Genomic DNA, 22821 nt, shown 5'->3' with positions numbered 1-22821 from the left:
CGATCACACACATCGCCTGTCAGCTGTGGGCCTATAATCTAGAAAGAACACACTGTTCCACGAAAGGAAAAAAATAGACTGTTCTTCACTCACAACAGTAGACTTTCAAATCGAACGGCTACATTGCCTGTGGACAGACAGGTACCCAGGTGGCGAGTACAATCAAAACGATGATCACTGACAGTGTGGGTGGATTTTTCCCGCCCACGCACGGTTGACTTTCTACACAGGTAACCAACATTGAACTGTACCGAGTATCGAAGAATATTTCACCAACCGTAATGCGGAGCAGGCCTGAATGGGTCGGGCGTTATAATACATATACCGTGCGTCCCCTGCTGCAGTAATGTGACAGTGTACTGAAAGTTCAGTCAACACGATGAATCAACGTTTTGTCACGAACCTCAAAGGCCGCGTAATAACCATGCTGCAGTCAGACGGTAATTTTGATTGATGGTTCAGCTCCAACTTCTATTCGGTTTGATTCAGGTGTTTTTTTTAATCTGAATCTGTCTCTCAATAAAGCTAGCGTAATACATGTATGTCGATTTCAAGTTAAACAGTTTCCGACGAGGTGATTTGGCGGCTTCTTGATCAGAGGAATCTGTAGACACTTGATGCAAACGAAGTCACAAGCTTCGTGTCTGATTATAAAGGTAATCGAATCTTTCTTCACAAGAAAGCTGTGTGACTCTAATCTCCCATCAGTTGCCTGAACTATTTCTCTGGCAAACACAATCGATAGTTGCAAATTCACGGTAACTCTTCTCAGATATTACAAACGACGAAAAATTTCATTTGACTTGACCATAGCAAATATTTCATGTACCCAGTTTTGTTTCCTTGACTTTAAAAACATCGTTAATGAAAACATGCCCCCATCATAGATGTTCTTATCGAAAACAAACATGTGTTGTTTTAGCAACCTTGTCTGCGCCCATATTATCCGAGGGGCTTATTTCGTTGAGGTGCCGATGGTAATTTACGTGGTAAAAACTGCTTAACGAAAATGGACTAACGGCCAAAATGTCACACAATCTGTACCTCTTGGGATTTTTCTGCTCAGCCAGTCTATGAAATCAGGCCCAGCTGAATGTGCAATTTAAACGTGTGCTCGTTTAAGACCCGCATAATGCCTCGATAATTCGCAATGTCGTGTTTTGCATAAAAAAATGCTCAAACTAAAAGATTAGATTTGTGTATAGATATCAGACGACCACAAAAATTGTTGCAAACTGCTTGTTTTCACGCTGCCAGCATCTATCAAAATACTACAAAAAGTCTCTGGCAAGCCTTTCAGAGACTTTTTGACGCATCATCAAAATGAAGGCTCGTGTTCATCAACGCGTCATTATGCACCAGACACCTATATCTCGTCGCGTTGAATTTAATGGTATATAATTTGGGGCATGTTATCGTAAATCAACATACTTCGTGTGACACCTAACGGCGTATTTCTCCGTTGCACTTTAGTCGCAGACAGGGCCCTGCCAACTTCTCCCGCCAATTAATGCAAATGGGTGACACCCGGCGCGCGTGATCCTATCCGGCGATTTGAAACTCCCCTGGCGGCGGCTCCTTTAACTCGCAGACTGACGCTGCCCATCGTGCCTTTATGTGGGCAAATTAATAGTGATTAATTAAGACGCGTTAAGTGGCTGGGCTGACTAAACTTGGGGACTTTGGTGGCACGTTCCTCCTTGTCAAAACAGAATCACATTTTGGGAACAAGGTCATTTATTGTAATGTAGGCCTACGAACTGGTTTTCCCGAGGGAACCAGATTATTTGCGCGCCAATAAATCCCGTGATAGTGTAAAACAATTGGCGCAGTCGTGAGAAGGCTATTTTGACAAACCTTTTGACCTTCTCCATCCAGATGTTTTGACGTTGTTACTTTCGGCACTTTGGAATCACTCCGGTTCTGCTTGAAAAAAGCCTAACATTCAAAAAAGTGGCTTGGCAAGTTGGTATTGTAGCCCAGTATTGGTAAAAAAAAGATTGGCTTCAGCCAAAATCACTGACAAAATAGCGTGTTGTACAACAGATTTTAAATGTGACTTTATTTCGGTTTCTTTGGTTGTCTCTTTTCGTTTTTGCTTTTATTTATTTTTTGGGGAGGGATTTTTTCACAAGTGCTGCTATTTTTTTCACCAAATACTGTGGATCCAACTCCAGGGCCCACATTCTTCCCTGGAATTCAGTTTGAGACCACTGATATTTGGAATCCCCCTTTCCCTGGCCATAGATACGTTCATGAGCTTGAAGCACAATGAATGTACAAAGTAGACTGCTTGCGACACCTGTTCAGGACAAAAAGAGTGATGAACCTTCGATAACAACTTGGCACCGGGTTGGTGTTTTTCTGAAACTGTTTTAAATACCACGCGTGTTTCCCAGGCATTGATAACCATTTTCGATATAGCACTCCAGAAGAGTGATATGTGTGTGTCATAGGTTATCGTTTCTTTTTTCCGATATTTTTGTTCTCTTGACAAATCGTACACAGTTCAGTCCACCCAGGCAGTGTTTGGATCTTTGTTACCAAGAATTCAGACAGCCGGTGACAAAATAAAAACAGACGGCCGAGGAAGTAACAGGTAAACATAATGTTAAAAAAATAGATTTAGTTCCTATTTTAATACACCCACAGCTTGTGGTAAATTGTGTGCTAACGTTACTCACTGCAGTTAACTTCTTGTAACTGGTCTGAACTTTGAGTTTCGTGGCTTTAGAGTTTCGTTGTATCCATCATTTGATTTTTTGGTAAGATATGAGACTAAATTAATCTTAAACACCACACGATTCCTAATTTTTATGTATATGAACATGTCTTAAAAGTATTGGTAAGAAAAGATTTCCAATAGCGTCTCTAGGCACCTTAGAGTCAGGCGTTGTGCAAATTAACGGGCCTTTACATAGATTGTGTTCCATGTGCACGTACGTTGCGAGGCGTGTTCATTGAAATTGTACGGGAATGATGTGCATGCAGTAAACAGATGCATTTACGGAACGAAAAGATATGCATAGGGAAAGTTGCCTTTTTTACGTTGATACGCCTGACAGCTACCGGTAGCTGTTTAATTCGTCTTCCTCGTGGACGCCGGTGAATATTGTCGACCGTTTTAGCTAAACATTCGCAGCGGCGTGATTACTTCCTTCAACCCCCACAGTTTACGGCAAGCACAAGTTTCGAGATCACACTCTGTTCCACACCCTCACAGAGTAGGACAACATTAACACACGGTAAAGTGTCCTGCCAATGGAAACAAGGACCGTCGTCCATGAAGGGGCTGGAACTCACATCCCATGCAAGTCGGACATCCCATTGAGACATCGGGTAGACCTCATATGTACAGGGCTTAAAATAATCAGTGCAACAAGGTCTTAACTTGCATATGTTTTGTACGCGAGATACGACCTTGTTGCACTGACAGTTCAAGTACATGCACACCCTGTTGGTATCTATTTTTTGGTAACTTGGTTGTTTTGCACCCATAATGGCGCAACTGCAGAGCATCACTCGATGTTGTCTGAGCATCATGTACAAGCCAGCGATCGATGCCCCTTGAAAAAAAGAGATCCGCCCTGCCTCATATTTGCATTTAATGGAAAAGATATTAAATAATCCCCAGTACAAAAACCCAGTGGCGTGTACATTCTTTTACAACTGAGGACTCCCCCTATCTCTCCCTCTCTCTCTTTTCCAAAAGCGTACAGGCCCAGATCTCAGGCGTCGCGCTGGTCACGATGCAAACGTGATCCATATCGCATGTTCAATATCCTCCGATCATTACAAGGATGATTAGGTTACCAAGCCACGACCGGCAGAGATCCGGGAGCATATCCCTTGCGATGTGCAAACATCATTAAACGACCGCCCACAATTGCGTTTCTGATGACGACCACAAATCTGGAATTTTTCTGTGAAACAGCAAGCCGACTTACATATCGTTGTAACCGTAGCCACATTTTTGTAAACGGAGTGGAGATTCTGTATTTCTGAACTTTTTGCCGAGATTCGGCGTTGTGGGCTAACGTTTTGATAAGCAAACCATTTGCAAACTCAGTTGCAATAGCACACACAATTGTACATTATGATCAATAATGTCGACGAGCCCTGTCTTTGCCGACTGGCCGGAGAGGGGGCTCGGAAAATGGTTACGTAAAACGGGGGATTTTAAAAATCCATTTTGGAGTGTGCATTTTACTAGGTGCTTCAATATCCTGATATTTAAAGTTAGGCAACTTACGGAAAGAAATCACGGTGAGCAAGAGTTGGCAAGTGAATGTAAACTTTACAGAGGAGGGAAAGTGATTCAACAGGTTGATATTTGACTGGTCTGTTGTTACGGAAGAGAAAAGGATTTATATGGATTTTGAGCTAAAATGAATGTAACAGTATCTTGCCGGATTTTCCGGTCACGCTATAGCCGCGAGTAATTTGATAATTGATGGGAAAACCATTACTGTAACACATAACTCTAGACTAGAAATACGAAACTCCAGCCTCGGGACACAGTTTGCTTAGTGTTCATGCCGAAGACCGAGATGACTTTGCCATATTAGGCCTGAACACAACACGATTTCAAACCAGGAAAACATGCATATGAAACAAAGCACTGAGAAATCGTGAGTTCAATACCAAATCGCCCCATATTCCTTTCAGGAAGTAACCGTACATGGTATAATTCGTTCCAGGCAGGATTTATGACAAAGCTTGTTATGATTAAATCATTACGTATTAAAGTTCGTTCTTTTACTTCTAGGTTTAGTGTCTTCGGAGAAGATCAGGTAATGATGAGGTGACTAGCGTGACGTTGTACCCTATTCGGAGGTACCATGGGGGACCCCAGCAGCACTGTGGCCTTGCACTACCTGGGCAGCGGGGAGGTTTGTAGCTCCTCGGCAGGCAAACACACGGAGGGCCTTGTCCACCGTCTTCTCCTGCGCCACCTCCGCGAGGAGAAGGCCTCGGACAGTGGAGAGGGGCCGGCGCCTCCCGGCCGGCCCCTGGGTGAGGCCTTCGGGAGGCGTGTGGACCTCCTCCAGAGCGGGGACTTGAGCGGTCTGCGGGCGGTGGACCACGAGACTGGTGTGTCGTTCATGAGTTGCAAGTGGCATGCTGTCGGGCAGTGTACGGTGAGCTCCACGCTTCGGCAATGGTTCACTGTCACGGTCGGGTACTCCGACGACAAGGAGTGGACCTGTTACGTCTTCAGTGCCCCGTCAAGACGTCAGGTAAGAAGCATGAAAAACCCACAACATGCAGCGAGCATCAATGCTGCAGGAAACATATTCAATAGGTCTCTGCCCTTCATTCTCACGTATCCCTTCACCAGCGAACAGCAGAAAGACTGGGCCAACAACAGTCTGGGTCCTGTCTCCGTAATTATTCGCATATTGTATATGACAATGGAATGGCCAGGCACATATGGACATTAAAATGTGACAAGCAGCATTGAAGTTCAAAGGTCAGCAAGTGCACTGGTGTTGACCCAAAGGGAAGTCGTTCCTTGCTTTCACAAAGCATCGTCTCTCGCTATGCGTACGGGATACGTATGCGGCTCAGAAAAACTAGCTGGTTGAATCCCAACTTCGTGCAGTTATTTTATCCTACACACTGTGTGCTGTCATCAATATGCTCTTCACGTTTTTAAACAACTGCACAAAATGGTGGATATAACCACCCTGTGTTCGCACCATTTCTAATGGTCCAACTACATGTGCAAGTATTGTCAATATACCTGCACCACAGTGACGTCATGCTTTATTTACATGTGCGCTTTCTTGTGGCAGTGAGGTAGGACGTGATCCATCGAGTCCATATTGTTAAGACGCGACGCCATTATGCTTTTGGTCTATAGGATTACTGAATTTGCAGGACCAAAACATTGTTTTGTCCGTGATTGTAGCTTTCCTTTTTTTTCTACACTCTGTTAATCATTGAGTCTGTGGACTTAGTATTGCAATGGATCATCAACAGAGAGGTAAATCTCCCCTCTTAAATACTGGCGCGCATAGTCACCACAAAGACATGTGCAATGCTGCATTATCGTAATTGAATAAAAGCAAACCTGCTGTTGATAGAATAAGCAATCTTGCCTGAAACGGAGTCTGTTTCAAAGAGTAACTAAGCTAGCTCCATTGTATACCTATGCGAACGATGAAATACTCCGTTTGTGTTGTACGGTGCTCAACAGATCGCCCTTTAAAACTAACACGGAGCGATATTGTACTTTAATTAATACGTTGGAACGCGCCGCTACGACGACACAACCCTCGGGGTCTATTCATGTCCGTACCGCGCTAATTGGCTAGATGTGTCGTCTCCCTCGCAGACGAGCTGGAGTCGCCATCAGTCCTCTGTGAGATATTATTGGTGCATTTGGTTGGCAAACCTGTGGATTCTAACCATTCCAACGCTCAGGCATCCGCCAGTATCACGTGACCAACGAGTCACGTCACCGGAAGGGATTCCGTTCCTGTTAAAAAAATTTTACCGGATGTTTTTCGGAACTCGTTTTTGTTTGTGGGAAGCTGTTATTGTCAGTGTTTGCGATTACCAGGTGTTTGCGATTGTCTTTACAAAAGTGAAACTAATTTTGGGTTGTATTTACTGATGCAAGTCTTTTAACACAGTGTGCACCAATTAAACTCTCTTTTAAACACTGACTTGCTATCAGTTCGTAATTTGTTGATGGATAGAATTTAGCAACCGAGGTAAAGTTCAGCGAAATCTAAGCACGTTTACAAGCTGCTAAATGCAAGTATTAGTGTGTGCACTAAATCTCCCTGAGTCATTTTCTGATCGATTGGGTAGTCCAAAACGCGGAAAGAATGAACTCAAGTTTATCACAATTATTACTGTGAGATTACGTGGGAAGCATCAGTAGCAGTAATCAAAGCCGTTCATTAGTGAGGGACTCGTCAGAGGGGAAGAGACATCTGAAAGTGACCACAAGTAATGAAATCATAAAGATAGAGAGACAACGTCACCCCCGCCCGTACATTCAGGCTCTTTGAGATGTTGCACATTTCAAACAAGCCAGTCCGCATATTCTACGGAACATTCCAAAGGCGTCTAAATATAAAAGACGGTAGTGTTACATTGATATTTTTTTTCTACAGTGTTATAGAGGGTTTGGACGACTGTCATCTTGCAGGCCCAGTGTTTCTGTTTCACGGGGTGAGCATGAAGGAGGTTTCACTGTGGAGCACGAGAACTTGCCCTGATGGCTACCACGCAAACCCTCTATTGTGATTTCGTATATGAAAATAATAAGGATAGACATACTACAATAAGTCCGAGGATAGGTTTTTCATCCCACTTTTAATATTTCTTCCGACGCTATCGAACTTTCTTCCATGCATGCCTGGCGTGGTTAATGGTACTGGTACTCAAAACTGATTATTTTATCGCCACTATTCATTGGCAAAGGGGACAAAAGCAAGTATGTTTAAACTGAAGGAATTATTTTAATCAGTCACGACCAGCCTTTCTATCCGTGCACTTTAAAGCGCGTTCGTAGTTTACTTTACTTACTTACTTACCAATGCAACGAATTCTACGTAAATGCAGTTGAGCCCTTTAGTTGGAAACAGGGTCGTCGATGAACATTGAGACCAAATTCGGAAAGTCGGTTTATCAAAAAGCAAGAGCTCTTGCTTTTGTTTTTGAAATGACGCAAGCTTAAATTAAAAAGACACGGGAGATCCTTTGAAGGAATTTTGGAAAAAGAATGTTTTTATTTTCATTTAGAAACTCAACTTAATTTTTAACTACGCAATAATCACTGGGAATGTGTTGCCGTTGATGTACACACAGGCAAACTACAAGTGGACTGTCATGACACTCACAAGAGCAAGGGGAGCATTGCCGGCATTCACGAGAACGTCGCACAAAGTGGCAACTTCCCCCAATTACATGATCAAATACAAGTGTTTCTGTATTTGGTGAAGTCGCGACATCTGACCGACAGCTTGAGGGTTTGAGGTTGCGCGATCAGCATATTCCCTCGCCCACTGAAAAATGGCATTTTCCGGTTGTCATGGCTACCGTTCCCCGTCCAAAGAGAGCTCCGTATCCCTGCGTGTGATTGCACTTCTGTAATGTCATGCCAAGGCAGCAACATCGGTCCCCCAAGTGGTACAGGGAACCATTAATCAATGTCCGTGCTCGGCCCCCATCCAAAAAAATCCAATCTGTTAATTACTATAGGCCTCCAATGTCGTCGTTTTCATGAAACAGAATTCTCCAAAGAGAAACTTTATGAATGGTCTATTGCCGAAGATAACCAATCTAAGGAAGTACACACGACAATAAACAGTAAAGTCTCATGAAATGATGTATGAATACCCTATTTGCTGTCAACATAATTTCATATCTGGTGTCCCTGTAGGGAATTTGTCATTAACCCGGCTTTATGGAAATGTGGATATGCAACCGCAATATTGCCATGTAGGCCCAAGTGTAATTTTAGGCTATGCAGAAAGAAACATCTCTCTTTTGAGGGAATCACCGAATCGGCAAGGGGGTCGTTAGTCCCACTGTTAAATAAGGCCACAGATTATCTCTTGGGATGAAGAGGGCTCAAACACAGAGCGGGTCCAGATTTGCCTGTACTTGGGCATGGGTATTTGGTGATACCTATTTTATAACGCCACGATATATTTTCAGCAAATTCGCGATAATGGAACAAAATCTTGACAACCAACGAGTTTTCGGTGATTTACTTCTTTTTTTAATTTCTGATCCACGGCTTAACATTCCCAGTTCAAAGACGTGTGCATTATGTGTCATTTCATTCATTTCGATCGGATGTATTCAATTCTGTATATGATCAAGTTTCTTTAACCATTACCAACTCCCTCAAACTTGTTTCCGATCACGGAGTCAAGGTAAAAGTTTTTCCCGACATATGCCAGCGGAGCCACTCTTTCGACGCAAGAGCGCACAGTGGCTCGCGGTCAATGATTGCCGCTTACGGTACCTGCACAAAAACCCAGGTTTGGTGATTGAGAAGCGAAGCGTTCGCAAAGTCGCGCTGTCATCGTTTTGGAAGAACACCACACATCTTAACGTCAACTTCCTTTAAACCACTATTCTATTGGAGTCAATTTTGACATTCTAATTCCCGACCAATAATTGTCAAACCAATACCGCATTTATGTTGTATCCTATCCTTCATTTACGTGAACCTCTAACCCTGCTCCCACTTCCTTCGTCGGGAGTGTTACCCGGCCATCAGGTATATATTGTGATTTCAAAAAGTCAAGCTCTAGCTGACGTCATTCGTCCTAAGAATAGAACCACACTGATCACCTGGTCGGCTGTTTTCAGATGCTATCTGGCCAACGACGTGTGAGGCGAGTTTGTCGCATAGTGCAATTGGCAGTCAGCAGGGCTTTGTGTCTTTCTACCAGTCACTGAACGCGGGTGACATCTGTAAAGGCTTCGGAGGTCCTCCGTTTAATGATATGAAGTAGAGTTGAGTTACTGTAATCATTTGCAGCGTGCTGTTCATAGGGGATTGCTGCGCTGTACTACAGCTAAGGACTTTTTGTAAGGAAGGTTTGATTCACGCGGATTGCTCATAATTATGCTTAATAGATCCGCTGTCAAAATGTTGTCAGAATAGATTTTTAGGGTGTGTGTATGTTTCTTCTGCCAAAGCTATGTCTGTATTATTCACAGAATAATTCTTGTCAGTGGAAACTATTCAGAATGAGTTAAATTAAAGCACCGTTGGTCTATGTTTTTTATCTAGATGTACTAAAATATGTCTATTGGAAATATGATTATATTAAATGCATTATTTAACACAGATACCGTGGGATTTATTGATAGTACCAGTGTACTATTTAAGGGAGACTCAATTTAAAATCATTCTCATTTAGTTCGTCGTAATCGTCACATTCTCTGTACAAGTCACAGCCATTGTGTGTTCGTCGGCCTTTTTATTGTCGCCCGATGTCGCGTTTTGTCACTGTCGTTGTCAAGCTCTCTATTATGTTGTAATTGATGATGCTACCCTTGTTGTTTTACTTATTATTATCGTCTTATATCAATGGTTCACCAGCATCAACAGGCGCCCACACTTTCTCCCCCAAAACCATACACAGCGGCACTGAAAACCGGCTGCACTGCGGGAAACTTGTCTTGACTGGCCTGCTGGAAGTGTACCCTGCCCCCGCTCGACCGTTGTACTGGTGCTAGTTTTATCGTGGAGGAAAGAAAAAATTCTCGGCGACGAGAATCGAAAGATGACGACCCAATACTTGTCCCATTTTCTCTCTTGTGGAATCGATGTCCGGTCCCGTTACGCGGAGGCGCCGTGTTTTTTTACACGCAGCACGGTCGAGACGTCTTCCCTTGTATTGATTTCGAGGCAGGTGGTGCAAAGTAGCTGGAAATCCATCCTGCTTGATTCAGGCTTGAAATGGGTAGATATAGCTCCCGCGCCTATCGGGATCACATTCATTGCAACGAGTGCTCACGCAAGTGGCAGGCTCGGACCGTGTGCAGCGTGATGCGTGCAGACGGAAGCGTGCGTTTGGGATATACACCAACGAGGCGCGCGGGGTTCGGCCAAGTTTATTGAAACGACTATAGGCCTTTTCAGAGACAGACAGGTGATGACTTCGATAAACTTGTTGAATTCTAAACGAAGAGGATTCTCGAGGTTTTAAGTACGTGTACTTTGAACTCATTCTTTGAGAAAAAAAATTACTTTGTTGTTTGGTGGTCGTACTTTTTATCAATCTTATAATCGGCTTTGCGTTCATTGGCTTGGTAGGGTTCCCCTCATGGCTTGACAATACTGTCTTTGACCTCCGGTGATCTTGTATGTTAATGCTGAATTGCGTTGCAGGGTCGATTCGATGTTCTGTGTACGGCATAAAGCACTAGTTTCTCTCGAGCCCTACTTCGCCCGAAGCACGGAACTGATTTCCTGCAAGGTGCTGCTGTAAGTGACGAAGCTGCACATTTTATGTTGATGCTATAAGCTGCAGTAAGCTACGTACTAGCTTACAGAGACGCTATCAAAAACGCACTTGCAATGTGTGTGCTTCACGGCACAGTGGTGCTGTGTAGGCCCTAAAATTTAATCTAAAGGCCTTGTTACCATTCGCCTTGAGCAGAAGCACCCCTCATTTGTTGAAAAGAGCCTTTATGATGAGGAGTGTAAGGTTTGGTAGCGACGCTACCTGAACACTTGCATTTTGTATTCATTTCGTAATCCGGCCAAGTGCAGTTTCCACCCAAAGAGCCTTCATTACTTTGCGTCCTCTCTTGGTCCGACTCGAAGCTCATTCCTATTGAATAAACCGACCTGGCTCAGCGGTATTTGAATTTGCTCAGAATCAATACTTTTTTGAATAAAGGATAGTGATAGTGATTCTTTGGTATTGCCATTACGTTTGTTGCAAAAAACTAAAGGAAAAAACTTTAAAGTGGTCACACACAGCTTGAAACTGCAGCCTCTATTTGAGCCCCGACTCTGAAATGGGCCAAGACATTTTACCGAAACCTTGGACGAGCATGCGACGCTGGCCGTGGAGCTTTATTGTCCGGCCGCCTCGTCGCTGTTTCACATTCATGCGTTTCAGCGGTGGCAGAAGACTTCCCTAGCGCGGAAAGCTACAGGATCTATAATTCGCCCAGGCGATGGCGTACCTGCTCTACGGTGTGCAATGCGTTTTCTTTTTCCCGTTTCCCTTCGGCCGACCCGACCCGACCAGGAGGGCCTACGTGATGTGCAACCCAACAGCCATGGTTGTTGAAAGTATTATTTCTCCACACGATGATGGATCACCCACAGCAGAGCACTCGCGCGCTGTTTGTCTCGAAATATTGATGGTTTCTTGGATTAAACCTTGTCGCCATCTCCTCTCTCTGCCGCGTACCATAACCAGGCGTAAAGAACAGACATAAACATGCCTCAGTCTTGAATCAACGGACGGACGTACTCACAGCTCCGCGTTTTCACGGGCGCGAAATCCTGACCGCGATGCTGCGTCGTTCCCTTGGTCTCCAGGAGGAGACCTTCGGCAACTCTACAGGGGAGTTGTTGAACGAAAATTACTTTGCTCTAAACGAAGCCTGACGGAGCGGCGCTGTCAATCATTATTGTATAGTTGACATTATTGTGCCATGCAACAGCATATAGTCATTTCTGAAAAGCTGTGACAGTGTTCTCACCGGAATGGAAACAGACGAGTTATTATTTTGTACAATTTCCGGGCACAATATACCAGCCATTATAGGAATGGCTTATATGATCTCTGGAAAAAAATGGGTATGGAGACCTTTTATATGTTACGTTTGTGTAACGTCAAAGTCGTAGTTTTGCCAACCAGTGGTTGGCAACTGTGGCTTGCTGTCAGTCAAAAAAGTAAAATTTGAAACCTCACTAAAAAAGAAATCCCAAAGCCCAGAACAAACAAAACAAGTAAACAACATCAGACAAGTGTTGAAAACTAATACGAATACTATAACACTAAAAAAAACTCCCTATACTGTGAAATTAATGGTATAAAATGTCCATACGTTTTGAGGCAAAGATTGCAAGCGACCAAGGGTGAACCTTTCCTTGCGAACTTTGGCTAAAAATAGGCGGCCAATAAAAAGTTTCACATGAGTCAGACTCGTGGAGCGATCTCGTAGACACTTGCCTTCACCTCCATGGGTCCCCACTGCACCACATCACACCATCACACTCCCACACGGGCACACAGAGACTAGTGATCACGTGTTCTTTCGCGGCTGTTCATCAGAGCTGTTTGTAGAGAGAGTTGCGACATGAATGTCTCAACTATTGGAACCAAATTGGTGGATAATGCGTCAGTTCACGTGGACACTTAGCACACAATAGCTGAACTGCACACATATTGACAGCAATTTTGGTTCCCGAAAGTCTGAAGTTTGCGCTACTCTCTCTATGAGCATTCTCGAACGAGTTAATTCGGCTTAGACTTTGGTTTCGCTGGTTCCAGTCATAGCTTAAATGCGTGGTTTCGAAAGCTGTTTCAAAATGGCTGGAACCAGAGAAAAAAAACTCAATCCACTCGTTTCGAAAACGCTCTATAGCTCAGGCGGTCATTGACCAATAGCGCCCTCTGTTGATTCTTGAACAAAAAAGAGTGCATTGGCTCGCCCCCCCCCCCGTGCCTGATAGGGTGCTGGAATTGGGGTGATCCCTTTCACCAAATTTTGTGAAGAAAGTACAGACGGTGCACAGCATTGTGGGCGGCTTGCTACCTTAATAAATCGACTGCACACACATTCAGCGCGCCCGCGTTTCGCGAGCACACAGGTGTTGATAAGTGTTGCTCTTCATATCAACTCTATCCAGTGAGGGCTCGGAGACATTACGTCAATCACCCAGAAAAAATAGTACATGTAAAATTAAGCGCCAGGGTGAAGGGGACAAGCGAAAAGGCGCTTCAAGCAGAAATGAAGTAATAAGCATCATATTCCTGTCCACGTCCCCGTAGTGCCTTCTTAATGCATGTATGTCATACATGTACGTGTCCATCGCTACTTGTTTTGGCTGGCATAGTAACCAATTGTGATTGAAAGTCACCAGTGTGACATAAGTCAGTTGGGATTACACGTGATAGGATTAACTATTACCCCAACATCATTGTTATCACAATTTCATGTGCAATTTTACGGTTATGCGTACGGAGACGATGTATTAAGACGCAAAGGGGGTATAAACGAACGAATTAAAGGATTTATACTTAAGTTCAGGAAACTTGAAGTCGGGTCTCGTTGAAGTCGGATCCCAAACTGGTACCGTGACGGCGCTTGTTTTCCACCCAGTAACATGTTTAATGGGTACAGATTAAATTTGTTATTAAGACAGCTCATCTGATCATGGGTAAAGTCCATTGACATAGATGGTGGTGCATGTACTTGGTTGACTATTGGCTACATAGTCATAGATTTTTACATGTGATTCAACTTTTTATCCTGCGGGTTATATAAAGGCAATTTATGCATATTAAAAGGTTTGTCTATCAAGGTGCAGCTTTTTTTATCAAAATAGTTGGTCTGACCATAAAATGGTGTGTAGTTACGACGACCTCCGTGTTGTCTCGTGAGCTTGTAACACATCATTCCACGTACGTGCGTTGGCAAACCGCTCTTCACTTGATTTTACGTCCTATCTGACACAAATTGACCACCGCGTATTGACGCAAAGCCCAACCAGTGGAGAGGAGCCAAATCCCCGTCTCTCCTCACTTAAAATGGACAGCGTGGCAGCGGCGAATGTCAGCCGTTCAAGGGAATTTCAATTAGGCTTAAAAGCGTGCAGCACCACTTGGTACCACCCCAGAGGAAATCCTAAACGGTTAGCATTAAACAGTGCGACGGAGAAAAAGGGGGGGGGTTATCCCCAAATAACGGCTCACGACCTCGCAGCACCACGCGGACGAGAGTAAAAGGTAGTAGTTGACGGCATTGTCTACCGAGTGTTCTGAAGGTAGTGCATCGTGCTTTTAAAGAGAGTACCTCGTTGGAATGGAAAATTTAACGGAAGCTTTATGGAAAAAGTTACGTTTCTGTCCATATTTAGTGTAGCATGATTGGTTGAAGATAGATGATTGGTCGTTGAAGTCTGATTCTCTCGACCTGGCTTGCCCGGGGCTCTTTTTTTTTTTTTTACTTTGTCCAGCTAAGACCTTTACACAATGCGTGCAATAAGCATTGCCTTCTTCAATTGGGAAGTAGAATAATCAGTAAGTTGAGGTAATACTACAGAAAAATTAATCTTTCATACAAATTCCATTTTGAAAATTTAAAACAAAAACCAAACAAACACACAAACCGTAACCAAATGACATAGGCATGGTGGATCCGTGATTTCTGTGTGGGTGCGTGGGTGTTCAGAATAACCCATCAGAAGATCACGAAATCTGGGAAGTATCTGTCTGGGGAAATAAGTACATCCAGGAGTCTGATCAGTCTCAATATAAGCACCAGAGAGCACTGAAGTCAAGTATAGAAAGACGGCTCAACTCCTTTTGCCGTAGACCCCAGTCCCTACTTTGTGCTGTGTGTTGATCAAGGTGATTCCGGCCGTGTACAGGGAAAGAGCATCCCCGGGGGTGGGGGGAGAGATAACACAGAGTGGAGGAGAAGGAAGTGTTGTTTGATTAGCTCGGGAAGGGGATCTGGTTGGCTTTGACTGCCCGATTCAGCAGTGCCAGGGGTTGTTAACAAGTATGGTTCTTGCAATGATGTCGCTACCTCGAGTAACCCCCATGAGGAGAGGGGTGAATCGGTGCAAAGTGAAACGGCGCCCTTATGAGTGTGGTGCAGTTTGTGTACAACGTCGACAACGTCGCAGTCTGCTAAAATTCGCCATATGGCACCGAATCCGTGTGATTTGTACATTTAACGCTGGAAAGGGGGATATCTGGTTACGATTCATTTTGTGCCTCGGTCGTCTTCGAGCAAGGACAATGTTGGCGCTGCGAAAGGACCCGTATTTCAGATATACCTTCAACTGCCGTAGCGACGGTCTTTCTTGTCATCGTCAGTGTCGGGGGCGGGTAGGCTAGCCGCGATAGAGAAAAAATGAGGTAGAAAATTAATTTTCTAGGGTATCGGTAGTTGCGCCGTCGTTAATTTTCCCACTTCCTCGTTTGGCCAAATTTACTTACATATTTCACATGGTGTAAGATTTTAGAACAATTAGAGAGACTCATGGGTAATTCCAATACATCTTGCTTGCGAATCAAAATTTTACGGTACCAGTGGAAGCCTATCCCTGGACTCTGAAGCAGACTTAATAAACATTACTTAAAATGCAATCAAAGCTAATCAAAATGAGATAGAAGTCGCCATAGCCGCGCGCGCATCTCTGAGATCCAGGCCCTTTGATGACACTTGGCCAGTGGAGATCAGCAGAAACTTTCATTATTTCCACCCACGCTACGCCCACAGCGCTTCAAATCAAATGACACCTCAAACTAAAAACTCCCACTCCTATGCATATTATGGAAGTTTGTGGCCAAAAGATCTTGTGTAAGTCATTCCTTGTTCGAGTATTCTTTTGGTTTTTACTCTCATAGCTTGCTATTCATATTTACGTCAATGTCATATCTAAACCAATGGATATGAGGAATTATCGTTGGTTTCAGGTTGGTGCTAAAGGGAGCAAAAATTATTCAGTCTGTGGTGTGCGCATTAAATTTCCAGCATGAAACCGTTGGTGGGTAGTTCTTGAGAAATGACGTCCATTTTGTCATTTCTGCGTGCCCAATGACAGCCGATCGGCAACGGCATCACTCATTTATGCAAGCGAAGACGCGCCAGTCCAAAGGATGTGGCGCAGTTTTTTCCCCTCTTAAACGCGTGTATGATAACCATGGTAATAGAATGGCGACCGTAGCTTATGAGAGACGGTTGAACGGTTTCTTGCCCAATGACTACCGCAGATCCGCTGGCCACTCCTCTTTCACTGTTTAGCAATGGGATAAAAGAAGACTGGCATAACAAAGCAACGCAAAAGAAAAAAATAACTGAAAAAGAACATGTTGCCCCTTTTCTCAGAATTTCTTCAAATAATTTAGACATACAGTGCCTTTCATGAGCAATCCAGAGTCAAAATGCCTAGTTCGAAAATTCTGAATATGACATTGTTACAAAAAAATTCTCCCAATTATAGTGATGACTTTGTGGTTTCGTCCCTTATTGCGGATTCTGTGTTTGGAACAGCTCGTTTCAGAGTGATTTTTTAGTAATTAGTCACAACTGCCCGTTCGCTTGCATGATGCACATCAAACCTTTCTTAGTAAAACTACACTTTTCCCCCGGAACCGATATTTTATTAAAGCCGATGTGTTGCTAGCTTACACGGATCTTCAGTTTGGGGACCCGGGGACATTAGTTACCGGGTGAATCAGATCACGAAGAGGACGCTGTGGCAGGTAAGATTTCGGGTAGAATGTACTGTATTCCCGTCATTAAACTCAGCGATTATTTGTCTTCACGAGGCGCCCACGCACGGGCAGCGCCGCGCTAACACCGTAGATAAATATGACATGCTAGAGAGAGAGAAAAAAATCTGATTTTTTTTTCACTCGATGAGTAAACGGATACGGTGTAGCTCCGGTCACGATGAATATTGAAAACGGCATTCCCGCCAATGAATTTCGGGCCCCGCTCCTTGGCAAAATGCCACGGTGCAGCGAAGTGAAAACGTGCCGCGAAATCATTGTGATGTGAAGGGATGCATAGCACGACCGAGACACGTCCATGGGTCCCAAGGGGACGTTTCAGCTAAGAAAGCCGGCAAGTGCGGGGCAAATGTGTCGTTACTAAACAAAGCAGTTGGAATGTCTCCACTGTTTGGTAACTTGCAGCATGAATGGTTTGTCGTTCGCATCATAAATTAGCGGCACATTGGTCTAGAAGCATCCGCCATTACTTGCTCGCAGATACGTTATGCTGTACTCTGACCGTCACTACGAAGCTTGACTTCAAAAAAAAATAGTGATTATACCTCCTCATTCAAACTAGAAGTGGGGACTACAATTGAGAGACTCATCGGCAACCACAGCTACACCCTTGCACGAGTGCCATTTACGTATTTTTGTATCTTGAAAAGTCGATTTGGCAGATTAGAATACTTTTCGATAATTCTTCATGCCGACTACCGGGAGTTGACTGGGCAATATGATGCGTGTCGACGTGCCTCTGTCGGTATATCAACATGACGTGATGACTCGGCATCTAAATTAGTGGTTGGCATCCAGGGAACGCCAAGGACTACACTGGCACTGTTTTTCGATTTAATTCAGAAAATTTTAAACTGCATGTATATCTATTTCAAATGAATTGCCAGACTGGTCGTCCAAGTCATTTTCATAGAGCTGGAGCTCTGCTGGGATTTTTTTCCTGAAAGCTTCGCAAAACTGCTTAGCAAAAAAACTGATAACATGCAAAAATCTCACGAAATATGTACCGATTTGTTTGTGCTGGCTGGCTGGCTGGCTGGCTGGCTGGCTGGCGTCGTCGTCGTCATCGTTGTCGTCTCTAGAACGTTACATGAATGGTCTCAGTTTAAATGTAACGGGATAACCAAGGATGAAGTACTATGAACGATTTTTCCTGACAAGTTCACGGCGTATATAGATTCACATTGCTTTTTAATAAACCCAGTGGTAGTCTGTAGTGTTCGACCACAAATTAGAACTCGGGAAGTATTCTTTGGTAATAAGTAAAAGCATAAATTAGTAGTCTGAATACCTGTCCGACATTGTAACCTTTATAATCACCATTCTGGGATAAAAACTTGCTGTGATTGTATCAATGTCGTTTAACAAAGACATGGGCTGGATTCGATTTGTGTCGACTCCCAAATCGAACCTAACTACCCGCGTCCCTAGAGACCACACTTCCAGTTAGCCACGATAGTGTTGACCCAGTAACGTACACGTTCAATTTCATGTTGCACTCGATTTCCATAATCAGACCCCTGCCGTGTTTGAGAGCAGACCGTGCGTATACGCCAGGCAGTGCCACGCGGCAATCACATTAAATGCGAAGTGAAAACTGTCAAACACGCCGAGCGTGGGACGCTGTCAGCCGAGGCGCTTTTTTTTTTTTTGCGGGGTTGGGCAGAATTTTTCCCCACCCTCGCTTTAGTAGCGCGTCACTTCCTCCTACTTCTCTCAGCGTTAAGGTGCGTGCTGGGATACCAGTCCTGGCTGGAACACACTCACAGGCCGGCTGATGCTGTCGAGGAAGACACGTATTGCTCTGAATCAATGCGAAGCTGTCACTCTCCAGCAATATTTTGGCCGTCAGAGGGAATCTTATGGCGGTGTTTGATGGCCTGTCTGGTCTTCATTACCTTTAAAGGTCACTTCGGTGCCGAACGTGCTGATGTCAAGTTGTTTCTGTACACACATTTTTCTGTGCATACACGCTTTTCCGTACCCACAGGCGTCCATTTTATTATTCGCGTATGCCAGTCAACCTTTTCGTTGCACATGAGGGATTTTTTTATATTGCGTGATACCCTTTCCTTTTGCCTGATAGTACGCGAAATTCTAGCAAACGAATTCCCGAAACACAGAGCCAATCTTGTACCATACATTATTTTGGTCGTAAGCCATAGTTACATCCGCTCAGCGGACATTCCCGCTCAGAAAATGCGTATGAGAAACAGTTCCGTAACAGTTCACATTTATAAGATTTTTTGTAATCAGTTTTATCTGCCTAAGCTAGGTTTTTTATTCATCACCAAACAGTGAATTGTTAGCCTTTATTTATCGGTTTTGTGCATGTACTGCTTCTTGTGTTTAAAATTAAATGAACCTATAAACCTTTGGGAGTAATCTGATCTGATTATAAACGGCAAAAAAATGTATGACACTTTGCTCTGGCAGCGTCTGCCCCATCCGTGTATGGCCACGCCTAAATTAATGTTGACAAGGTTGGCTCTCGAAATTTGCATATTTTCGAGGTTTTGCGTCGGAGAGAAGTCTAGAGTAGGCAGGGACCTTCCTGGTTTAGGTATTAAGTATTCTTTCTTGATTATTACAGCCATGGCCAAAGTGTCTTTGGACAAGGAATGAAATGTGGATGTCATAGTCACGGAGTCTAGGGTAATAACGACAAAGATATTTATGATTTCGGAATTATGAGTAAACGTTACCGTCCGTTACAATTTGTGTTAACACGTAACGGTCCTGTTAATGTTAGGGTTCTTGTTAGATGAAATTTAGTTGGTACAGTTATTTTTCAATTTATGTCAGTCGGTCGGGCGGTGCGGCTTGTCTGTATGGTTATTTCTAGCTGGCTGTATGGAATTACCTGCCAATCTCTCCGTTTGGTCAAGATAAAAATAAATGGAATGATATTCTCTAATGAAATTATTTTATTTTTTGTTATGTTGTACATTTGAATTTAATCCGTAACATCTTAATCTAATCAGGTTTGTAGTTCATTGGCCTTTTGAAATGCCCTTAATTTAAAAAAATATTGAAGTATGTTCACTCAATACCTTAAATTCTGCACTTTGTGATTTCATTAATGTAAAGCGCTATATACAATTACGTAAGTATTACTTCGTACCCCATCTACATACTGTCCTTTGACAGAAAAAGGCAAATAGTAAGACTTGCGCTTGTATGAGTTCTCAACAGAGGGAGCTTTTGAAAGAACAAGAAAGGAAACCCTGTTTTCACCAAGCAGCGAGCTTCACAACCTCTTTCCCTTGGGTACAATCTTGTTGGTTCCTGCCATGCCTTACGCAATCTTAGAGAAGGAATGCGCACATAGCCCATGGAATCAAGGTTGTGTTCGTCTTTGAAACGACATCCGTATGCAATGCTTGTTCGCTCTCTTATGGTGAGGCTGCGCGCACGAGTTATTAAGCGAGTCTGTAGGGTTTTCGCGTGGGCGTGTGATGCAGGTTGTTCATGGCGAAATTGGTGTTCGACTGTCGGTCCCGCCTATCCATTTGTCACCGATGGGGGGAGTACTCGAGCACAAAGCGATATTAACGTGACCCTATGCACGCATACTACATATATTAACAATATATCGGTGGTACTATCTGTTAGTGTGTGGTTGTAGTAGTGCACCGCCTAGAGCCGCATCTGGCAAACTTTGGGAAGATGTTTTTCAGCCTGAAAGTAACATTCAGGAAAGTATGTTCGTCTATTAGATGAAGCGATGTACGGTGTACGTTTTACTGTTTAGAAGTCTCCCATGGGAACAAACTAGACCGATCTTGCCATCTAGATATAGAATACTCATCCAAATGAAATGCAGTAGTTACGTTCTAATCTGGATCCATGTTATAATAAGCAACGAGAACAACATCAGCAAAGAAAACAGCAGTATGTTGTTTACTGGCGCCCGATCGAAAAATGGACAAAATCAAGTGCAGGTTTTAACCACACACAGCTCCTTTAAGTCCCAAAGTTTCCAATCCATCAGTTCAAGTAAACCAAATCTTTACTTGAGCACACTTCTCTTTTCTTCTCGACGACAGAGAAAAAGGGCACGTATGGACTGGGGGGAAAAGGTTGGCATTTTGCAGGCTGCCTCCCCGACGCTATTCCTCGGAGGAAAGACCCTGCGGGAGGATCTTCCTGAAGTAACGAGTATTCTGTGAATGGCATTTCCCGGCCGTGTATCGCATTCAAGTTCGCTGTAGCCTCGTTTCTCCTCGACCGGTTTTTGTGCAGGGGGCCGTGTAGAGTACATAACGGTTTGTGCATGGCACGGTGGAGATCAGCTCAGATTCGAGGGTGAAAAAAAAGGCGCACCGGAGAGTGCGTGTATAAAATTGAATGAATCCAGCCAATCTTGTGTAACAGTCGGCGCAGAAATGAATTGGAGGGATGCCAAAACAGATTTCCCCAAATTAAGTTTGTTTTGAAGAGGGGCGGGTTGCTTTCAACCCTGTAATCAGAAATTCTGCTTTACCGTGTCAACCCTGGTTGCAATTAATCCGTGCTTTCTATTTCACTGAAAATGTCGGAAGTGATTTCTCTGACACGATTTTTATTTACCTTTTAACCGCGGCGTGCCGTCCGCCTAAATCACTAAAATCAGCGTATGTGTGCTCACATTCACAGCAGAGAGAGAGTTAGATCCTGAAATTCGGGCGCACTAAGCAAGCCCCGATACATTGTGTTGACAATGATCTTTGCACGATTTGGAGGAAATGTCTCTGCACTCTCGCTGAAGCAACGACTTGACGTCAGGGGGGCTGCGTTGCCATGGGTGCAGTTACATTTTACTCCAGTTACGGTGTTATTATCACTTACCCGAGGTTGATGCACGTAGCGGACCTCCAAAATGAACGCAGACGATACTATGGTCGGATTGCTCAACTGCTAAAAATAGATGTCAGGAATAAACAGTCCACCTGCAGCTCTTCTGAAAACTAGAAGATGCTTGTTTGTGGTGGCAAGGTGACAGAAGCCGATAGCTTGACTGCAGGGTTCGCCATTTCCTGAACCAAACGGGGCACTGGCCAGGATGAGGCGACTCGTTGGGTTGCGTTACGTCATGAGTTTGTTCGGTATTTCGAAAAGGCAAGGTCATTCGAGGACAAGGCATGTGACATCAAGCCAGTTCGAACATGTTCAATGTGGGTTTGTGGCCGCGTTGACGGCCGACCGTGCACGCGTATTGACGGTCTCGAATGACATTCATTTTCAGCATGCAACCCTGAAACACCGACCTGGCTCAATTCTAATCTAGCTCACTGGATAGAGTTTATTTCAAGGAATACAAGGTCGAGTCAGGGTGTCCGCATTGCCATCAGGGCTTTATAAAAGTCCTTTGAAAGGCATTGGCCCATCTCTGCACCCAGTGAGGCTGCAAGGAGACCTCAGAACAAGGGCACCCTCACGCATTGGTCGAGAAATTGACATTGTGAACGTCTTCTGTACGGCGCACTTAATGAGTGTTCAGTGCTTTGGAGATTTTGTGGAATGAAGTCGGTCCTTGAATAAATTTTTAATCTAATAGCTCTGCACACTTTTGTCCGATTTTACTTCCATGGCAGTCGCCGTAATAGCATTTCAGAGGTCTTTCGTGTTTTTTTTCTTTTACTAATGCAAATTCCTGTAGTCAACGGAAAAGAGTGACTTCACATTAGACAGGAGTGTCTTATTTCCAGCTATGTCTTTTGTGTATATCTACTTGCTTTGGTCATTTTTTGCCTCGCATTGTTGGTTTATTACGCCAGTTAACCGAGCAAATAATTTATTTATCTAAAGTATATTTTTAATATTCACTTAGTGTTGTCTACTTGTCCAAAATAGAGCGGCATGT

The 22821-nt window shown here is 43.8% G+C and overlaps 1 protein-coding gene across 1 annotated transcript in view; it reads left to right on the top strand.

Annotated features, from left to right (window-relative positions):
- plce1 (phospholipase C epsilon 1) overlaps positions 1–22821 on the top strand; it is a 141613-nt gene that overhangs the window by 7067 nt on the left and 111725 nt on the right. Inside the window, 1 exon segment of the mRNA XM_022230979.2 lies at positions 4769–5240. Within this exon segment, the coding sequence (XP_022086671.2) occupies positions 4842–5240 (399 nt within the window). The 5' untranslated portion in view covers positions 4769–4841.

Source organism: Acanthaster planci, linkage group LG13, assembly GCF_054643075.1.
Source record: "Acanthaster planci isolate LZ-2023a linkage group LG13, COTS_SCS, whole genome shotgun sequence".
In the NCBI taxonomy this organism is placed as follows: Eukaryota; Metazoa; Echinodermata; class Asteroidea; order Valvatida; family Acanthasteridae; genus Acanthaster; species Acanthaster planci.
Note: the sequence above shows the minus strand (reverse complement) of the source record. Positions and strands in the feature narration are given on the sequence as shown.